Source organism: Neoarius graeffei, chromosome 11 (assembly GCF_027579695.1).
Source record: "Neoarius graeffei isolate fNeoGra1 chromosome 11, fNeoGra1.pri, whole genome shotgun sequence".
NCBI lineage: Eukaryota > Metazoa > Chordata > Actinopteri > Siluriformes > Ariidae > Neoarius > Neoarius graeffei.
The window spans coordinates 39,176,927-39,196,850 of record NC_083579.1 but is presented as its reverse complement, the minus strand read 5'-3'; the positions used below and the strand labels follow the sequence as shown (position 1 = coordinate 39,196,850).

Here is a 19,924-nt window from a genome sequence, read left to right as displayed (position 1 = left end):
GTCGCAGGCAAGCTGGAGCCTATCCCAGCTGACTATGGGCGAAAGGCGGGGTACACCCTGGACAAGTCGCCAGGTCATCACAGGGCTGACACATATGCCGCTTTTCCACTACAAACGCGGCTGAGTCGGGCTGAGCGGGGCTGTTGGAGTTGCATTTCGACTACAACCGCGCTGAACCGTGCTGGCTGGAAGTGGGTGGACACATTGGGTGGAGTTAGCGAAAATGGGTGGACGTCAGGTGATGTCGTTAAGCAGCACAAACAGTGACATCAGTGAGCTTTTAAGCGGTAGTCTCACGACCCAAATAGTAAACAATAAACATGGTGGACATGGAGTCGTTAGTGTTGCTGGTCTTGGTGCTGTGGCTTGTTGTCACCGACAACGCGGACAGATACTGGCAAGAGCGTATAGATGAGGCGAGGCGCATAAGGCTTCAGAAATTCTCGTAATTCGTAATTCTTCTTCCGGGTTTACGGTGTTTACAGATCCCAGCGTGCTCGCGGGGCGTGTGTGGGCATGTGAGGACACTCCTCCTCACCAATCAGTGCACAGGGGAGTGTCTGCTCACGCCCCCAGCCTCACTCGGCTCGCTTTGGCTCGCTTCAGCCCCACTCCAAAACCGTGCGAGTTTTAGGGGCTAAGCAGGGCTGAAGCGAGCTGAGTCGTGCTGGTTTTTGGTAGTCGAAACGCGAGCCGTGTCGGGCTGAAGTGAGCTGAAAAAGGGTAGTGGAAAAGGGCCAATAGACACAGACAACCATTCACACTCACATTCACACCTACGGTCAATTTAGAGTCACTAGTTAACCTAACCTGCATGTCTTTGGACTGTGGGGGAAACCGGAGCACCCAGAGGAAACCCACGCGGACACGGGGAGAACATGCAAACTCCGCACAGAAAGGCCCTCGCCGGCCCCGGGGCTCGAACCCAGGACCTTCTTGCTGTGAGGCGACAGCGCTAACCACTACACCACCGTGCCGCCCACATGAAATCATGTGTGCAACAATTATTCGCACCCCTGATGTTAATACATTGTACAACTCCCTTTTGCCAACAAGACAGCACTTAAACTTCTCCTATAACATTTCACAAGATGGGAGAATACAGAGAGAGGGATCTTCGACCATTTCTCTTTGCACAATCTCTCGAAATCGTCCAGAGTCCTGGGTCCTCTCCTATTCACTCTCCTCTTCAGCTCATCCCCACAGGTTTTCAATTGGGTTGAGGTCTGGGGACTGAGATGGCCATGGGAGAAGCTTGATTTTGTGTCTGGTGAACCATTTTTGTGTAGATTTGGCCACATGTTTAGGGTCATTATCTTGCTGAAAGACCCAGTGACGACCCATCTTCAGCTTTCGGGCAGAGGCCACCAGATTTTGATTTAAAATGTCCTGGTATTTCAAAGAGTTCATGATGCCATACACCCTAACAAGGTTCCCGGGGCCTTTGGAAGAGAAACAGGCCCACAGCATCACCGATCCTCCTCCATACTTCACAGTGGGCATGAGGTGCTTTTCCGCATACTCATCTTTTGTGATGTATTAGAGTGTTTGTTGCCAAAAAGCTCTATCTTGGTCTCATCTGACCAAAGCACATGGTCCCAGTTGAAGTCCTAGTACTGCTTAGTGAACTCCAGACGTTTACATTTATGCTTGTGAGAAAAGGCTTTTTCCGTGCATGCCTCCCAAACAGCTTGTTGGCATGTAGATAGCGCCTGATGGTTGTTGTGGAGACTTTGTGACCCCAAGATGCTACTCTTTGATGCAATTCTCTAACAGTGAGCTTTGGAGAACTTTTTACTTCTCTTACCATCCTCCTCACTGTGCGTGGTGGCAAGATAAACTTGCATCCTCGTCCAGGCTTGTTTGCCACTGTTCCAGTTGTTTTAAACTCCTTGATGATTCCTCTGACTGTAGATATGGGCAGGTGTAGGCGAGTGGCTATTTTCTTGTAGCCATTGCCTGACTTATGAAGGTCGACACACATCTGCCTTACTTGAATGGTGTGTTCTCTTGTCTTTCCCATGTTGAAGAGTGGATAAGAGAAATAGGCCTCTGTGTCACATCATATTTATACCCCAGGGAAACAGGATGTGATGAATTACTAATTAAAGGTTCCTAGATACTCTGATCAACTTTATAAACTACAGTAGAAATGACAAACGCTTCAATTACATTTATTTTCTAGGAATTGTTATGGGTGCCAATAATTGTGGAACAGGTGATTTTATGAAAAATAATTATTTCTTTGTCAGGGATTTTTTTTTTTATTCCCTTGAGTTAAGGGTTACATTTTTCTCCAATTTTCAGTGTGAGATTATGCTTCTGCAATAAAAATTGAATTTATTTTAAGGCTTTTAACACATCTTCACCAGGGGTGCCAATAATTGTGGAGGGCGCTGTAGATATGTGTGGCTTTGACCCATATTATTTTAAAAAGTCAGACTTTTCTGCAGCTAAGACGCTTCTACCGACCATCAAGTATCTATCTGGTTTGGCTGCCAAAGAATCAAGTCCGACCTTGGACGAAACATGGCCCATTTTCTGAGTGGGTGCCCAGTCTGGATTGTTTCTATCGTATAATTCTGCTGGTGCTTCAAGAAGTGAAATGGTAATACACGTAATAAAATTATAAAAACGACCGAGTGAACCACGACAAGAGAACGCTCATTTTATAGCAAAATTCTAGCAACACGAAATAAAATTCTTCCATGATATTATTGAGAAAGCTTTTGAATCTCACCTGAGATAAAACGATTACTGCAAACACGAGCTGTTTTGGTTTTTAGCCTCTGTTAGATCAGCCTTGCCGATGTTGTTCAGCCGTGCTTGTCTCCTCTCTCTATTAAGCCTCAGAATTTCCTCGCCCTCTTTCCAAATCACGGATGGAATTCTAAAAAATCAGAACGTGCCACGGTCACGAGTACTGTTGTGACCACAACCATATCCAGCAGAAAGATATGGCATAGCTGAAAGAATGCTTAAAGTGCGTATCACGGGTAAACTCAGGAGCAAGATCAATGTAATTCTCCTATTTTATATTAAACTTTGGTCAAATATCTGTCACATTCTGCATTCTCTGCAATTTTTTACCTTGCGCAATACCAGAAAAATTCAGTTGAAATCAAGCCATTTGAGGCGAATTGGTCCGCCTCGGAAAAAACTTGGCATTTGGATTTCCCGGCAAACATTGATTTTCATGATGTCACGTGCGGGACGCCTCCCTCTGAATCCTACGTCAGCGCTGGTTTGTTTATGACAAAACGACCTGGTGGTTTTCTGCAAATTACTTCAACGTTATCGCGTAATTATTAAAATGGTGAACAGATGTATCGTAGGAGGGTGTAGCAACACCAATCATGATGGGATTAGTACTCATCATTTCCCAAAAGACCGGACAATGAGAGAGAAATGGGAGCGCTTGGTCTACACAGGCTGTGCACTGAAACCGTGCAAAGCTCGCGCAGCCTGCTGGCGCTTCCGCAGGTGACGTCACGAATCTGGCTCCAGACTCCCTTGGGATTTTTCCAGATGCGTTTTGTTATTTTATTTTTTTCTGCTGGAGACAGATGGCCTTGTGCAAAATTACCCTTCTGGATGAGTGTGTAAAGGGACATACTTTCATATAAAAAAAAAAAAAAAAAAAAAAAAACACGAAATTGGTCCAGAATATGCACTTTAAAGCAGTGGAAAAACAGAGTTCCGCATGCGTGATTATGTTTTGTATGGAATGTCGCTTGACCCCGCATTTGTATATTCACCAACATGGCCAACATCCGGGTTTCTATTTTGCTTTGACGTCACTTGCAAGTCAAGGATATCAGATATATTCCATTCAGCTAGCGTGATATTGAATTCATCTTCGACTCGTTCAGTATCATGCTAGCTGAATGGAATATATCTGATATACCACGAAAAAAAAGCCAGCCAATATTATTTAATTGTCAAAGGCATGATGTTTGGAGGCAATAAATAATAATTGGGATCCGAACTGTATGAAATATTTCTATGTATTTCATTGTTACCTAATGAATCCTTCAGGACTTACATTTTTACAGTCTACAAGCATGAGCCTTGGTTATACCTCTGTAAAGGACTAGACGAGGCTATCAAAGACTTCCTTAAGGATTTTAATTGTTATTTTATTTTTGTCCGTCCTCTAAACCAAAGCATAACCTGCTATGAAATATACATTATACTTTATACCTTTTTTAAACCTGATTAGCAAAAGTTTATACTTTATTTAATTACTTTTAGTTAGTTTTCACATCTTTTTCCATCCTCCTATTTTTAATATTCATTCTCTTGTTTTTATTTTTTTTCTTCTTGTCTTTTGTTTTGCACCAGTTCCTTTTGTATGTCGACTCCTCTGGCCTAAATGGTCTTGTCGAAATGGACACTGATGGGCCATTAATAGAAGATATTCAAATGTTAAAAAAGACTGTAGTGGACGAAGACATTCAGGTAAATCTAACTCTACATTAGCTACTTCTCACACAAGGTAACCCATACAGAAGTACAGTACTATATAGACCCCTTTCACATGACGTCACCGCGCCGCGAGATTTTGTTAGGCGCCATATTGGAAGACTAAGTACATGCACTCACAATATAAAACAAACTACGAGCGAGAGTGAAGTGACACGATGGATGATAATTCTGGTTATGTGAGTACATTACCAGCTGCAGAAAGGGCACGGTATGTGGAGAAACTGGCTGTGATTGATGGGTTTGACCCATATGATAAGACTCGGGGCAAGGGAGAATGGAAACATAAGGAGGACCTGACACCAATTCTGCCATCTGTTTGCTACCCAGACATTGTAAACTATTTGTTGTTTACACCCAGTGCCTACACTCAGTGTTCGAACTATGCCGATATTTTCGGGGGGCCCCTTTTTTTCCCTTGGGGTGGGGGTGCTTGCGCTTGTCTCGGAGCGCGGATCTCCAAACACATGAGAAGCCTATCTTACGCACATATCACGCGGACTCCACACCTCCACACACGCATCGCGTCTGAAATCATAACTCATCAGGGGAAATCGTGTCCGCATTGGCATGTTCAAAAAACAACCTCGCGTCAACAATGATACCACACGCAAGAAAAAAAAAAACAGTCAGGCTACTCAACAACCAACCTGGCAGCAGCGAGCAAGCCCCAAACCATCCTAAATTATTATTATTATTAAATTGTAGAAGTCTGGGAGGCTTGCTCCTCATACAGTTATCAACTTGAGGCCACTTTAGCATGTTTTAAATCTGAATTTCTTGCGTTTGCTTACCTCAAAGTGTCCGCAGATCATGCACAGACATCCATTATATCCACAGTTTTTTGCCAAGTCTCACACAGGTTTCTTTCAAGTCTACTGTTGGGCCAATAAATCATAAATAAAACAGCTCAGATTTGTTTAAGTCGTTTGCCACTCCACTTTATTCTCGTGGGTTCACATACCACTGCCGTTATCACGAGTTTGTTGGTCTTCCAAAATGGTGCAGGGTCTGTTTACTTCCGGTTTCGGGTGACATCAGTGAAAGGGGTCTATACTGTCAGAAATAGGGGTACAGTAGGAGTCCATTTCTGTCCTCCAAGGTACAATCTACACTAATGTACCCCTAGGGCTCATTATTGGACCTCAAGGCACCCCTTTTTTTTAGTGCCAAAAAAGTATATACAGTACTGTGCAAGTCTTAGGCACCCTATTTTTTTCATACAGACTTTGTTATAGATTTCTATTTTATGACTCTCATTATCGAGTCAGTACAGAAACATTTTACAGTTCCAAACATTTGTTTTTTATAGCACTAAATTAAATGTTACAGAAAAAAAAAAAGTTTGTATCTGAGCAGCATATCACATAAGAGAGCACTTTTCAGATTAAAAAAAAAACATAATGAAGGCTGCTGGGTTTTGGTACAAAATGAAGAAGCGAGTGTGACAGTCAAAGTGTCCAGAAGAACTGCGGCTGGTTCTGTAAGATGCTCAGTAAAACCTACAGCTCATTTCCTTATAGAACTGCACTCACTGTACCGGAGACTACTATTTTTTTTTTTAAAGCAAAGGGTCGTCTCACACCAAATATTGACTTTGTTTCATTTATCATGGCTTACTGCTGTTTGTAGTATTTTTTTTTTAATATTGAAACATTTCATTTCATTATTTTTAAGCTATTTTTTGATCTACAGCATTTCTTTACATGTGCCTAAGACTTTCGCACAGTACTGTATGTTCCCAAGCAGTATATAAAGGGTACAAATAAGTACCTTAGAGGGCACTGCCTCAGTGACAAGCCGCTGTACCCCTAAAGGTACAATAATGCCGCTTTTCCACTACAAACGCGGCTGAGTCGGGCTGAGCCGTGCCGTGCTGAGTCGGGCTGAGCGGGGCTGTTGGAATTGCATTTCGACTACAACCGCGCTGAACCGTGCTGGCTGGAAGTGGGTGGACACATTGGGTGGAGTTAGCGAAAGTGGGTGGACGTCAGGTGATGTCGTTAAGCAGCGCAAACAATGACATCAGTGAGTTTTTAAGCGGTAGTCTCACGACCTGAATAGTAAACAATAAACATGGAGGACATGGAGTCGTTAGTGTTGCTGGTCTTGGTTCTGTGGCTTGTTGTCACCGACAACGCGGACAGATACTGGCAAGAGCGTATAGATGAGGCGAGGCGCATAAGGCTTCAGAAATTCTCGTAATTCGTAATTCTTCTTCTTCCGGGTTTACGGTGTTTACAGATCCCAGCGCGCTCGCGGGGCGTGTGTGGGCATGTGAGGACACTCCTCCTCACCAATCAGTGCACAGGGGAGTGTCTGCTCACGCCCCCAACCTCACTCGGCTCGCTTTGGCTCGCTTCAGCCCCACTCCAAAACGGTGCAAGTTTTAGGGGCTAAGCAGGGCTGAAGCGAGCTGAGTCGTGCTGGTTTTTGGTAGTCGAAACGCGAGCCGTGTCGGGCTGAAGTGAGCTGAAGCGAGCTGAAGTGAGCTGAAAAAGGGTAGTGGAAAAGGGCCATAATGTCCTTTGTTTTCTTATAGCCCTTTTCCACCAAAGCAGTTCCAGGGCTGGTTCGCGGCCAGTGCTTAGTTTGGAACCAGGCTTTCTGTTTCCACTGACAAAGAACTGGCTCTGGGCCAGAAAAACCGGTTCCAGGGTAGCACCAGCTCTTTGCTGGACTGCTTACGTCAGTGGGGGGGCAGAGTTGTTAAGACCAACAACAATAGCAAGACCGCGAGAGGGTGCCATTTTTAAATAAGCGACGAGATATCATGGATGCAGTAAAGCAGCAGTCATCCATTATTGTTGTTGTTGCTGCTTCTTCTCCGTGTTGTTGTTGCTTCGATGTTTGCGCCAAGGTTTATGCAAACGCAGCAACGTAACTGACGTATACAGCGACGTAATGACGTGGCTCCCCTTAGCACCCCGAGCTATGGAAAAGCAAACTGGTTCTCAGCTGGTTCGCAAGTTGAACGAGTTGTGAACGAGCACCAGCACTGGCCTCGAACCAGCCCTGGAACAGATTTGGTGGAAAAAGGGTATTAAAGAGTACATTTGAATAGGTTTTTTTCTGTTATATAATTTGAATGCATTTTCCTTTAAAAAGTATTATGCCGCTTTTCCACTACCAACGCGGCTGAGTCGGGCTGAGCCGTGCCGTGCTGAGTTGGGCAGAGTCGGGCTGAGCGGGGCTGTTGGAGTTGCATTTCGACTACAACCGCGCTGAACCGTGCTGGCTGGAAGTGGGTGGACACATTGGGTGGAGTTAGCGAAAGTGGGTGGACGTCACGTGATGTCGTTAAGCAGCGCAAACAGTGACATCAGTGAGCTTTTAAGCGGTAGTCTCACGACCCGAATAGTAAACAATAAACATGGAGGACATGGAGTCGTTAGTGTTGCTGGTCTTGGTTCTGTGGCTTGTTGTCACCGACAACGCGGACAGATACTGGCAAGAGCGTATAGATGAGGCGAGGCGCATAAGGCTTCAGAAATTCTCGTAATTCGTAATTCTTCTTCCGGGTTTGCGGTGTTTACAGATCCCAGCGTGCTCGCGGGGCGTGTGTGGGCATGTGAGGACACTCCTCCTCACCAATCAGTGCACAGGGGAGTGTCTGCTCACGCCCCCAGCCTCACTCGGCTCGCTTCAGCCCCACTCCAAAACGGTGCGAGTTTTAGGGGCTAAGCAGGGCTGAAGCGAGCTGAGTCGTGCTGGTTTTTGGTAGTCGAAACGCGAGCCGTGTCGGGCTGAAGTGAGCTGAAGTGAGCTGAAAAAGGGTAGTGGAAAAGGGCCATTAGTTTTCATCTGTGAAAATAGCCTTGCCAGCTGAGCACTGCATTACTTGTCTAGATTGCCTTCAAAGTATAATTTTAAAAAGAGAACTGAACAGAAAGCAGGAACAAGTAAAGCCAACCGCACAACTTCCCGATTCGCTTACGATTTTGTCGGGCCAATTAAATTGCTTGTGAATTGTAAATGTGTGCGGGCTATGAAACCTCGTAGCCGGTTTCATTGGTTCTCGGTTCAGATCAAACTGGTCTTGATATTTTCGGACGCGATCTCCTCGTACGTAACACAATCGGTAGTGTGTGCGTTGTTACTACGATCTTATCGGTTACGATAATTTTAAACAGCCAATTGGAGCGCCAGGATTGATCACACGTGGACTGCAGACTGGGAAGCACAACTTGTGTCACTTTGGGAAGCGTCCACCTGTCTTTATGACATTAGTTCACCTGATTACAGCAAACGCGAAAAGAGGAACGAAGCTATGGCTGTAATCGTGTCAGCTTTGAAAATGCCTGGTAAAGTATTATAGCATTGTCAGTGGTACAGAAATTGCTTGTCCGGAATCCTGGAACAAGTTGAATTTTAAGAACAACTGAACAAATTCAAATCAATTCTTATTATTGATTTGTCTAGTTGGGATTATTATCCCTTTTTGATTCTAATATTCAAAATGTAATACTTCTCTCTCTTTTATATATATATATATATATATATATATATATACACACACACACACACACACACACACACACACACACGTATATACATATACACACACTACCGTTCAAAAGTTTGGGGTCACTTTGAAATTTCCTTATTTTTGAAAGAAAAGCACTGTTCTTTTCGATGAAGATCACTTAAACTAATCAGAAATACACTCTATACATTGCTAATGTGGTAAATGACTATTCTAGCTAAATTCTACTAAATGTCTGTTTTTTGGTGCAATATCTACATACGTCTATAGAGATCTTGCAGTCACCTGACCGGAAAGTACACAGCCGCCATTTTGTCGGTAAAAAACACCGCTGAATACTGCTGCACTCGTGTACAAAATGGATAAATTTCAACCGACGGACTACACGGCTCATTTTTCTAATGAACAGATAATTAGATATATGTCTAAAATAAACGACCTACGGATTAGTGACCCTTATGGCTTACCGGACGGAGTTTTCACGACCGTGTCAGTGGATATGGAACTCTTCTTCCCTGAAAGACAGAAATATACTGACTAGTGGCAATTGAGCACGAGGAATTTATGATTTGATACTTATGAAGTTATCCATCTCTACATGTGACCCCTAAAAGTATAAAATTATTATTCATCTAGAGACTACATTGATTGTCACACCACTAAAGACCCAATCCCCCCCGCCGCAACCCTTTTCTCAGGTTCCCACTTCCCGGAATTTATTAGAGCAAGTCATAAACTTATGTTGCAAATAACCACATGGATATACTGGAATACCGGTAAATACATGGCGAACCTGAGATGAAATGGTCACTGCACAGGTGCCAGTGATTGTTCCTTCCAGTCGGTACCCATGCCTTGTTCTTGTTGTTTGGATCGGCCTGGCTGATAGCAGCAATCCATTTTGCACGCCTGTCAGGGTCCCGTGGCAGCCTATGAAACTTTCTTCCCGGTTTCTGACCTCTCCTGTTGTGGCATTTATATGCCATACAACTCTCCGGCATTGTGGCACGGTAATATTTGAAGATTTGGGCGAGAAAAAAAAACAACAAAGTCAGTGTTGGAAAGACGGCGGAAATATGGCGTTTGACCGACAAAATGGCGACTGCTTACAATCTGGAGTGGATGTGACGTCACGTGCAAGATCTCTCACTCCAGTGTTCTAATGGTACAATGTGTTTGCTCATTGCCTCAGAAGGCTAATGGATGATTAGAAAACTCTTGTACAATCATGTTAGCACAGCTGAAAACAGTTGAGCTCTTTAGAGAAGCTATAAAACTGACCTTCCTTTGAGCAGATTGAGTTTCTGGAGCATCACATTTGTGGGGTCGATTAAATGCTCAAAATGGCCAGAAAAATGTCTCGACTATATTTTCTATTCATTTTACAACTTATGGTGGGAAATAAAAGTGTGACTTTTCATGGAAAACACAAAATTGTCTGGGTGACCCCAAACTTTTGAACGGTAGTGTATATATACACACACAGTACCAGTCAAAAGTTTGGAAACACCTTCAAATTCGATGTTTTTATTTATTTTATTTTCCCTACATTGTAGAACAATACTGAACTCATCAAAACTATGAAATAACATATGGAATGATATGGTAAACAAAAAAAAAGTGTTAAAAAAACCCAATATTTCATCTTTACCTTGATAACAGCTTTGCACACTATTGGCATTATCTGAACCGGCTTCATGAGGTAGTCACCTGGAATGCGTCTCAATTAACAGGTGTGTCTTGTCAAAAATGGAATTTCTTGCTTTCTTAATGCATTTGACGCCATCAACCAGTAAAGAGTAAATAATAAAAATACAGTAAATAGCCCTGTTCGACAACTGTAGTATATACATATATTATGTCAAGAACCACTCAACTAAGTAAAGAGAAATAACAGTCATTACTTTAAGACACGAAGTGTCTTTTAGTTAATTAAAATAAAGAAAAAACATCGAATTTGAAGTTGTTGTGTGTGTGTGTGTGTATATATCGGGAAGGTGTGCGCTGGGCTTAAGATCTTGCAAGCACGATGTGCTGAAATTAAACACTGAAATGTCGATGTAATTTTGAAGTATAAAATGTACATCTGCTTAAAAATATTGCACAAAACGTGGACCCTCAGTCAGTTATGTAATGCTTGTAACATCATTTTCTTACACATGTAAGGGTTTAAAAGAAACAAAATTAGTTGCAAAATGTGGGCTGGCCTAGGGAAAGTCCTGAAGTGAACCCATTAATGCCGCTTTTCCACTACCAACGCGGCTGAGTCGAGCTGAGCGGGGCTGTTGGAGTTGCATTTCGACTACAACCGCGCTGAACCGTGCTGGCTGGAAGTGGGTGGACACATTGGGTGGAGTTAGCGAAAGTGGGTGGACGTCACATGATGTCGTTAGGCGGCGCAAACAGTGACATCAGTGATCTTTTAAGCGGTAGTCTCACGACCCGGATAGTAAACAATAAACATGGAGGACATGGAGTCGTTAGTGTTGCTGGTCTTGGTGCTGTGGCTTGTTGTCACCGACAACGCGGACAGATACTGGCAAGAGCGTATAGATGAGGCGAAGCGCATAAGGCTTCAGAAATTCTCGTAATCCGTAATTCTCCTTCTTCCGGGTTTGCGGTGTTTACAGATCCCAGCGTGCTCGCGGGGCGTGTGGGCGTGTAAGGACACTCCTCCTCCTCACCAATCAGTGCACAGGGGAGTGTCTCCTCACGCCCCTAGCCTCACTCAGCTCGGTTTGGCTCGCTTCAGCCCCACTCCAAAACCGTGCAAGTTTTGGGGGCTGAGCAGGGCTGAAGCGAGCGGAGTCGTGCTGTTCTTCGGTAGTCGAAACGCGAGCCGTGTCGGGCTGAAGTGAGCTGAAGCGAGCTGAAGTGAGCTGAAAAAGGGTAGTGGAAAAGGGCCATAAGATGTGGTCTCAGAACCTTAAACAGACAGTTCATGCTCAAAAGCTCTCCAGTGGCTGAATTGAAGCAATTGTGCAAAGAAGAGTGGGGCAAAAAGTCTCCTCAGCAACGTGAAAGACTTTTGTTTGATTGTAGTTGTTGCCGCTAAAAGTGGCACAATCGGTTATTAATTTTAAGGAGCGATTGCATTTTCATATGGATTTTTCCTCCAATAAATGAAATGATCATTTAAAAACTTTCATTTCCTCGTGCTTCTCTTTCTTATTAGAGTTTGTATGCAGATCTGACAATCTCGTATATCTAAATAATTTCGATATTTTTCTGCAAACAAGTATATAAAAAGGACAAAAAGGTATGATGTAAAATGACATCTGTTCTGATAATTAAGAAGCTTTTATTGTTAGAACAGGCATGGATATTATCACCATTAATATACCATACTAATATTTCAGATTGCCTAAGTTTATTGTTTGTGGCTTTTTGTTGTGTAGATGCAAAAGGAGCTGTGGAGGGACCGGGCACTGGTGAGACGTACGTCTGAATTGCCTCGGCACATGTACACCACAAAAGCCTTGGAGTCACACTATCGAGCTGAAGACATGATCACCAACCACCATGGCCATTAGCTACATCTGTCTCCTCTTCACCATCTCTAACAAACCAAGGTTGATCAGCACTCTCCCAACCCCAACTAAAAGTCGAGATTGCTCAGGTTTTTATTTGGGAGATGCAGGACCAGCATTTTAGTCTCACCTGTCTGTTTTTCTTTTTCACAACAAGTCTGTATGATGATCTTTAACCAGCCCCTGAAACCATGACAGACAGAGATGAGGGCTGCTGTAGAAACAATGTCAGGAGATGTTATTTAAATTTTGCTTTTGTATTTCTATTTTGGGGGCAGCACGGTGGTGTAGTGGTTAGCGCTGTCGCCTCACAGCAAGAAGGTCCTGGGTTCGAGCCCCGGGGCCGGCGAGGGCCTTTCTGTGTGGAGTTTGCATGTTCTCCCCGTGTCCGCGTGGGTTTCCTCCGGGTGCTCCGGTTTCCCCCACAGTCCAAAGACATGCAGGTTAGGTTAACTGGTGACTCTAAAATTGAGCGTAGGTGTGAATGTGAGTGTGAATGGTTGTCTGTGTCTATGTGTCAGCCCTGTGATGACCTGGCGACTTGTCCAGGGTGTACCCCGCCTTTCGCCCGTAGTCAGCTGGGATAGGCTCCAGCTTGCCTGCGACCCTGTAGAAGGATAAAGCGGCTAGAGATAATGTGATGTGATGTGTGATTTCTATTTTGGTTAAAGGGAACAACGTGGGCCTCGAGATGGTTGGTAAAGATAGTAGCATCTTGTCATCTTTTCCATCCATGGCATGTTTTGTTTTTCTTGGAAATCCAGGGACATTTGCCAAGTCCTTCAAGCTCTGTTACTTTTATCTGCATTGTCCTTCTTATTTGTGTCCATTTTCTTCCTTGCATTGTGAGTGCATTATTGTGCCATAACAGACACTTAACACTCCCCCCTCCCCCCCAATATATCTATAAACCACACGCATTGGTATATTTATGGCTCAAACTGTGGTCGAACTTTTTCCCAAGTAGCAAAGTGTTTGTGAGACATTTCCATCAGGACATTTCACAATCAAAAGTCAACATAATTAACAGTTATTCCATAATATTGAGTCGTACATGAGCTGATAGCTAATGGGGCAAGTAGCACCAAGTTGGCTCGAAGCCATGTACGACAAGATTGAGTGGAATAAATGTTTTATTCTACCCACATTCACTGGATTTTGAGAAACAGAGCATTTTTTTCATTTTTTGGAAATTCGATAAATAAAAACTTTATACAAAACGTCCGACAAAATTGTTTTGGCTTAGAATGTAAACAAACCAGTGAAATGACAGTGGCAATTTGTGAAAAATGCGATCATAATTCTTGAAAAATAAAAAAAATGTTCTTACCATCAGATACTTTTATTCCATATTTTATTGTGGTTTTTTTTTTTGTAATTTTTGGGGTTTTGTTTTCGAGTAGTTTATATTTTGTCCTTGGTTGTTTCAGCAACACGCGCCGCCATTTTGTTTTTCTCTACTCACAGTATATGAGCTGACAGCCTAGTAGTAGAGTAGCCAATCAGAGGACGCAATTACTCATATCCAGTGAATGTGGATAGAATAATATCTTACACCAGACTGTGATGTGTGGACGAATACTTTCATTTCGACTCCCGTCTATTTGTAGTGTCATTTAGTTGCTATTGTTTGTCTCGTCATTGTTTTGTCTTATCTGTAATCCACCAGAGAAGTAGTGATGTGGCTTGTTTTCATGTTCGTGGTATAACAGTGCTGCTTTTCTTTACATTGTGATAGATTACATTTTGAAGATATTGCAACTCTTAGCCATCACAGGATGCCAGGGCTTGTTATTGGTTATTCATACAGATAAATGTTGAGAGGGCGGTACGGTGGTGTAGTGGTTAGCGCTGTCGCCTCACAGCAAGAAGGTCCGGGTTCGAGCCCCGTGGCCGGCGAGGGCCTTTCTGTGTGGAGTTTGCATGTTCTCCCCATGTCCGCGTGGGTTTCCTCCGGGTGCTCCGGTTTCCCCCACAGTCCAAAGACATGCAGGTTAGGTTAACTGGTGACTCTAAATTGACCGTAGGTGTGAATGTGAATGGTTGTCTGTGTGTCAGCCCTGTGATGACCTGGCGACTTGTCCAGGGTGTACCCCGCCTTTCGCCCGTAGTCAGCTGGGATAGGCTCCAGCTTGCCTGCGACCCTGTAGAACAGGATAAAGCGGCTAGAGATGATGAGATGAGAAGAGATAAATGTTGAGAGGCAAATTTGGGACATGGACCCAAAAGAGTGCATTAACTGATTTTTCAAAGGCATTTTTTTTTTTTGAAAGAGCAACAGCATTATCCAAAACAAGTGCTTTCTGAAGGCTGCTTCTAAACGTTATATCAATAGGGCATGCATATAGACCTATAAAGTACATTTGCTCTGTATTTCACTGTACAGAACAGCCATACTTGTTATTTTCAAACACACACACTTATCCACCCTCTTTTTCATCAACATCCAAGTGCCTTTATGACTGGAATGTAGGAGACGTGTGATTTTTTTTTTATAGATCTGATGAAACGCAGTGCTGACTGAGTGACCCGTTGTTCTGAAAGTGACCCGCTTGGACGAATACATTCTTCTGCAAATAGTAATAAACACCCAAGCACTGTTCATAGAGGAACATACCGTACCGGTATGAGGTCGACATATTGATTGTTACTCATTTTGATCTTTTTTGAGAAGCAAATGAATTTCTGTTATTTTGTTGATTTTATTTAACTACCTATGACTTCCTGAAAACTTGAACACTTTTAATTATTGTGTGATGTGTGAATGTGATCACAGCATGCTTATAAATATGTATTATTGGGGTGGTCTTTACATTTTCTAATTGTCTTTGTGTATCACTATTTGGACCTTAGTGTTATTTTTCTTGATTGCTTTAATATTTCTATTGATATATGTTTGAATACTGTAGAAAATATATAAAACCAAATCCTAAAACACAACCAGTTTTCAGCTAAAGACTGAAAATGTCTGTTTAATTTTGTGTTATTGTAGTGGTGTACTGCGTGTTACTCTTTGTGTGACACAGACTTTGACGTATAAATGTATTTTAATTTTATTAATCTCTTCTGTTCTATTTACTGTACTATTATAAATATCGTAGATAATCAGAATATTTATTTTAACATGATACGTGTCCTTTAATATATTATCTATACTATACTACTTCAGTTAATACTGTACATATGTTTTCCTTTTATTTTTCTGTGTATATTTAAATTAATTTGCTTAAAAATAGTCTTCTGTACTAAAAAAAAATATATACCAACTGCTGAACTTTGGAATGTGTGTGTGTGGGGGGGAACCCTACACACACACACACACACACACACAATTTTCAGTATTGAATAATTGAAAAATGTTCCATCAGTTATAATCTCTGAAGGTTTTATTGGGCCATTCCTACACTGATACTGGTGATGAAGATTATTTGAGTGTTATAAAGTGTTACCTAATTTAAGTAGAGTATATCTATATATAATGAATAAAGAGATTATCCGAGTTACTGTGTGTATATATGTGCAAAGCCATTATGGTGGAGTCAAGATGATGACTACATTTCCATCAAATTAATTAAATAAAGAAATTTAAAAACCCCAACGTTCCATGTATTTTACCGCAAAACATTAATAATTTTAAAGGCTGATATTGGATGTTATCTATTTTTTTTTTAGAGACGTGCTTGCCGTTGATCCATATACCACACAACCATAATCTAATACTGATCTAATTAATCCAGTGTAAATGGCTTTCAGAGCAGATCTATCTGCCCCCATTTACTACCCACCAAACATCTCATTACAGTTAGTATTTTCTTACATTTGTCCACTATTTTCTGAATATGTATAACCATGTTATTCTTTCATAAAATATTAGTGTTTCAATCTCTCCAATTCCTGATTTATATATATAAATAAATAATCATCTCTAGCCGCTTTATCCCGTTCTACAGGGTCGCAGGCAAGCTGGAGCCTATCCCAGCTGACTACGGGCGAGAGGCGGGGTACACCCTGGACAAGTCGCCAGGTCATCACAGGGCTGACACATAGACACAGACAACCATTCACACTCACATTCACACCTACGGTCAATTTAGAGTCACCAGTTAACCTAACCTGCATGTCTTTGGACTGGGGGGGAAACCGGAGCACCCGGAGGAAACCCACGCGGACACGAGGAGAACATGCAAACTCCGCACAGAAAGGCCCTCGGCGGCCACGGGGCTTGAACCTCGACCTTCTTGCTGTGAGGCGACAGCGCTAACCACTACACCACCGTGCCGCCATATACACTTGTGTTCAAAATAATAGCAGTCCAACACGACTAACCAGATCAGTCACTGCTTTTGGTAGAAATTATATTACTACATGGCAAATAATTTACCAGTAGGTGTAGTAGAGTCATAGAAAACCAACAGACCCAACATTCATGATATGCATGCTCCTGAGTCTGTGTAATCGAATAATTAAGTGAAAGGGACGTGTTCAAAATAATAGCAGTGTGGAGTTTAATTAGTGAGATCATTCATTCTGTGAAAAAACAGATGTCAGTCAGGTGGCCCTAATTTAAGGATGAAGCCAGCACATGTTGTACGTCCATTTCTCTCTGAAAACCTGAGAAACATGGGTCGTTCCAGACATTGTTCAGAAGAACAGCGTGCTTTGATTAAAACGTTGATTGGAGAGGTAAAACGTATACTGTAAAGAAGTGCAGAAAATGATGGGCTGCTCAGCTAAAATGATCTCCAGTGCTTTAAAATGGACAGCAAAGCCAGAGAGACGTGGAAGAAAACAGAAGACTACCATTCGAATGGATCGAAGAATAGCCAGAATGGCAAAGACTCAGCCAATGATCAGCTCCAGGGTGATCAAAGACGGTCTGAAGTTACCTGTGAGTACTGTAACAATTAGAAGATGCCTGTGTGAAGTTAATCTATCGGCAAGAAGCCCCCGCAAAGTTCCACTGTTAAAAAAAAAAAGACGTGCTGAAGAGGATACGGTTTGCCAAAGAACACATCGACTGGCCTAAAGAGAAATGGAAAAACATTTTGTGGACTGATGAAAGTAAAATTGTTCTTTTTGGGTCCAAGGGCCGCAGACAGTTTTTCAGACGACCCCCAAACACTGAATTCAAGCCACAGTACACTCTGAAGACAGTGAAGCATGGTGGTGCAAGCATCATGATATGGGAATGTTTCTCTTACTGTGGTGTTGGGCCCATTTATTGCATACCAGGGATCATGGATCAGTTTGCATATATCAAAATACTTGAGGAGGTCATGTTGCCTTATGCTGAAGAGGAAATGCCCTTGAAATGGGTGTTTCAACAAGACAACGACCCCAAACACACCAGTAAGCGAGCAGCATCAGGGTTCAAGACCAACAAAATGAAAGTTATGGAGTGGCCAGCCCAATCCCCGGACCTTAATCTGATAGAAAACTTGTGGGGTGACATCAAAAATGCTGTTTCTGAGGCAAAACCAAGAAATGCAAGGCAAGGCAAGTTTATTTATATAGCACATTTCATACACAATGGCAGTTCAATGTGCTTTACAGAAGTAAAAACAAAAACAGTAAACAATAGAGAAATAAAATTACATAAAATAATTTTATTTTTATTCTAAAACAATTAATTAAAAGAATTAAAAGAAAATAATAAGAATTAAACAATAGTAGAAATAAAATAATAAAATGAAGTACTAGTTCAAATAGGAGGAGAAAAAAGAAAACAGCAGAATAGAATAAAGAATAAAATAGAATAAAATTAAAGTAAATATAAAACATGCAGAGAAAGTAAAGATTATAAAAAATGTAAAGAAGACAATATTAATTATTTAACAGAAAGCATCTGAAAACAGCTTGGTCTTTAACCTAGATGTGAAGCTGCCAACAGCAGGAGCATTTTTAATGTCCTCTGGCAGTTGGTTCCATAGCTGTACTGCACAGTAGCTAAAAGCTGCTTCACCATACTTAGTTTTAACAACTGGTTTTAATAGTAAATTTTTCTGTTTTGATCTGGTAGATCTGATTGGGTTAGGTCGCTGCAACATATCAGAGAGGTAATTGGGCCCTGTACCATTTAGAGATTTGTACACCCAGCAGCAATGCTTTAAAGTCAATTCTGTAGCTTACTGGAAGCCAGTGAAGGGACCTTAGAATTGGAGTAATGTGCTCTGTTCTTTTTGTTCGTGTGAGAACCCTCGCCGCTGCATTCTGAACCAGCTGAAGTCATTTGATGGTCTTTTTTGGCAGGCCTGTGAAAAGGCCATTGCAGTAATCAACCCTACTAGAGATGAAGGCATGTATCAGTTTTTCCAGATCATTTTTTGACACAAGTCCTCTTAGTTTGGAAATGTTTTTTAGGTGATAAAATGCCGTTTTAGTGATTGCTTTCATGTGACTGTCAAAGTTTAGCTCGCTGTCAATGAAAACACCAAGATTTTTAACCATTTCTTTAGTTTTAATCCCTTTTGTGTCAAGAATAGTGGTAATCCTGAGTCTTTCATCTTTTTTTCCCAAATAGAATTACTTCTGTTTTATCTGTGTTCAGCTGAAGAAAATTTTGTGACATCCAGCTATTGATTTGATCGATACACTGGTAGAGACATTCAAGGGGGGCATAATCATTAGGTGATAGAGCAAAATAAATTTGGGTGTCATCTGCATAGCAGTGATACAAAATTGAATTTTTATTGATAGTTTGCCCAAGTGGGAGCATATAAAGGTTGAAAAGTAATGGTCCAAGAATCGACCCCTGGGGGACACCACAGGTCAAGGACATTGACGTTGAGGAACAATTTCCCAGGGTAACAAAGAAGCTTCTAAGTATGAATTTAACCAATTGATAACTTTACCAGTCAATCCAACCCAGTGTTCAAGTCGATATAGCAGTATGTTGTGATCAACAGTATCAAAAGCTGCACTGAGGTCCAGTAATACCAGGACCGATGTTTTGCCTGCATCAGTATTAAGACGCATGTCATTTATAACTTTAATCAGCGCTGTTTCAGTGCTATGATTGGCACGAAATCCTGACTGAAAATTATCAAAACGGCTGTTTGATATCAAGAAGGCAGTTAATTGATTGAAGACAATTTTTCCAAGGATTTTCCCGATGAATGGTAAATTTGATATTGGCCTGTAGTTATTTAATACTGAAGGATCCAGATTATTTTTTTTAAGAAGGGGCTTTACAACGGCTTTTTTTAGGGACACAGGAACAACACCAGTCTCCAGGGATGTATTTATAATTTGAAGCACATCTGTAATTATAAGATGAAGAACAGACTTAAAAAAAAGTTGGTGGGCAGAATGTCCAATTCAGATGTTGAGGAACTGAGATTTTGTACAGTTTTTTCAAGAGTCTCATAATCAATTAAACAAAATTCTGACATTGGGTTGAAGTTATCTATCTGTGTCATTGGTG

The 19,924-nt window shown here is 41.9% G+C and overlaps 1 protein-coding gene and 1 long non-coding RNA gene across 6 annotated transcripts in view; one reads left to right on the top strand and one right to left on the bottom strand.

The window, feature by feature from the left end:
- LOC132894269 (uncharacterized) overlaps positions 1 to 9,482 on the bottom strand; it is a 46,886-nt gene extending 37,404 nt beyond the window's left edge. Inside the window, exon 1 of the long non-coding RNA XR_009655633.1 lies at positions 9,439 to 9,482. This is a non-coding gene — a long non-coding RNA (uncharacterized LOC132894269). The remainder of the gene's footprint in view (positions 1 to 9,438) is intronic.
- The window catches only part of LOC132894266 (serine/threonine-protein phosphatase 2A 56 kDa regulatory subunit gamma isoform-like), a 59,530-nt gene extending 43,435 nt beyond the window's left edge, over positions 1 to 16,095 (top strand). For 3 of the 5 annotated variants that reach the window (XM_060933881.1, XM_060933879.1, XM_060933880.1), the window contains 2 exons: positions 4,345 to 4,461; positions 12,370 to 12,870. In XM_060933881.1, coding sequence (XP_060789864.1) covers positions 4,345 to 4,461; positions 12,370 to 12,504 — 252 coding nt within the window. In that variant the 3' untranslated portion in view covers positions 12,505 to 12,870. Of the gene's footprint in view, positions 1 to 4,344; positions 4,462 to 12,369; positions 12,871 to 14,999 lie in introns of those variants that run through there. The other 2 variants (XM_060933877.1, XM_060933878.1) reach the window with 2 other exon arrangements.
- Positions 16,096 to 19,924: the final 3,829 nt, after the last annotated feature.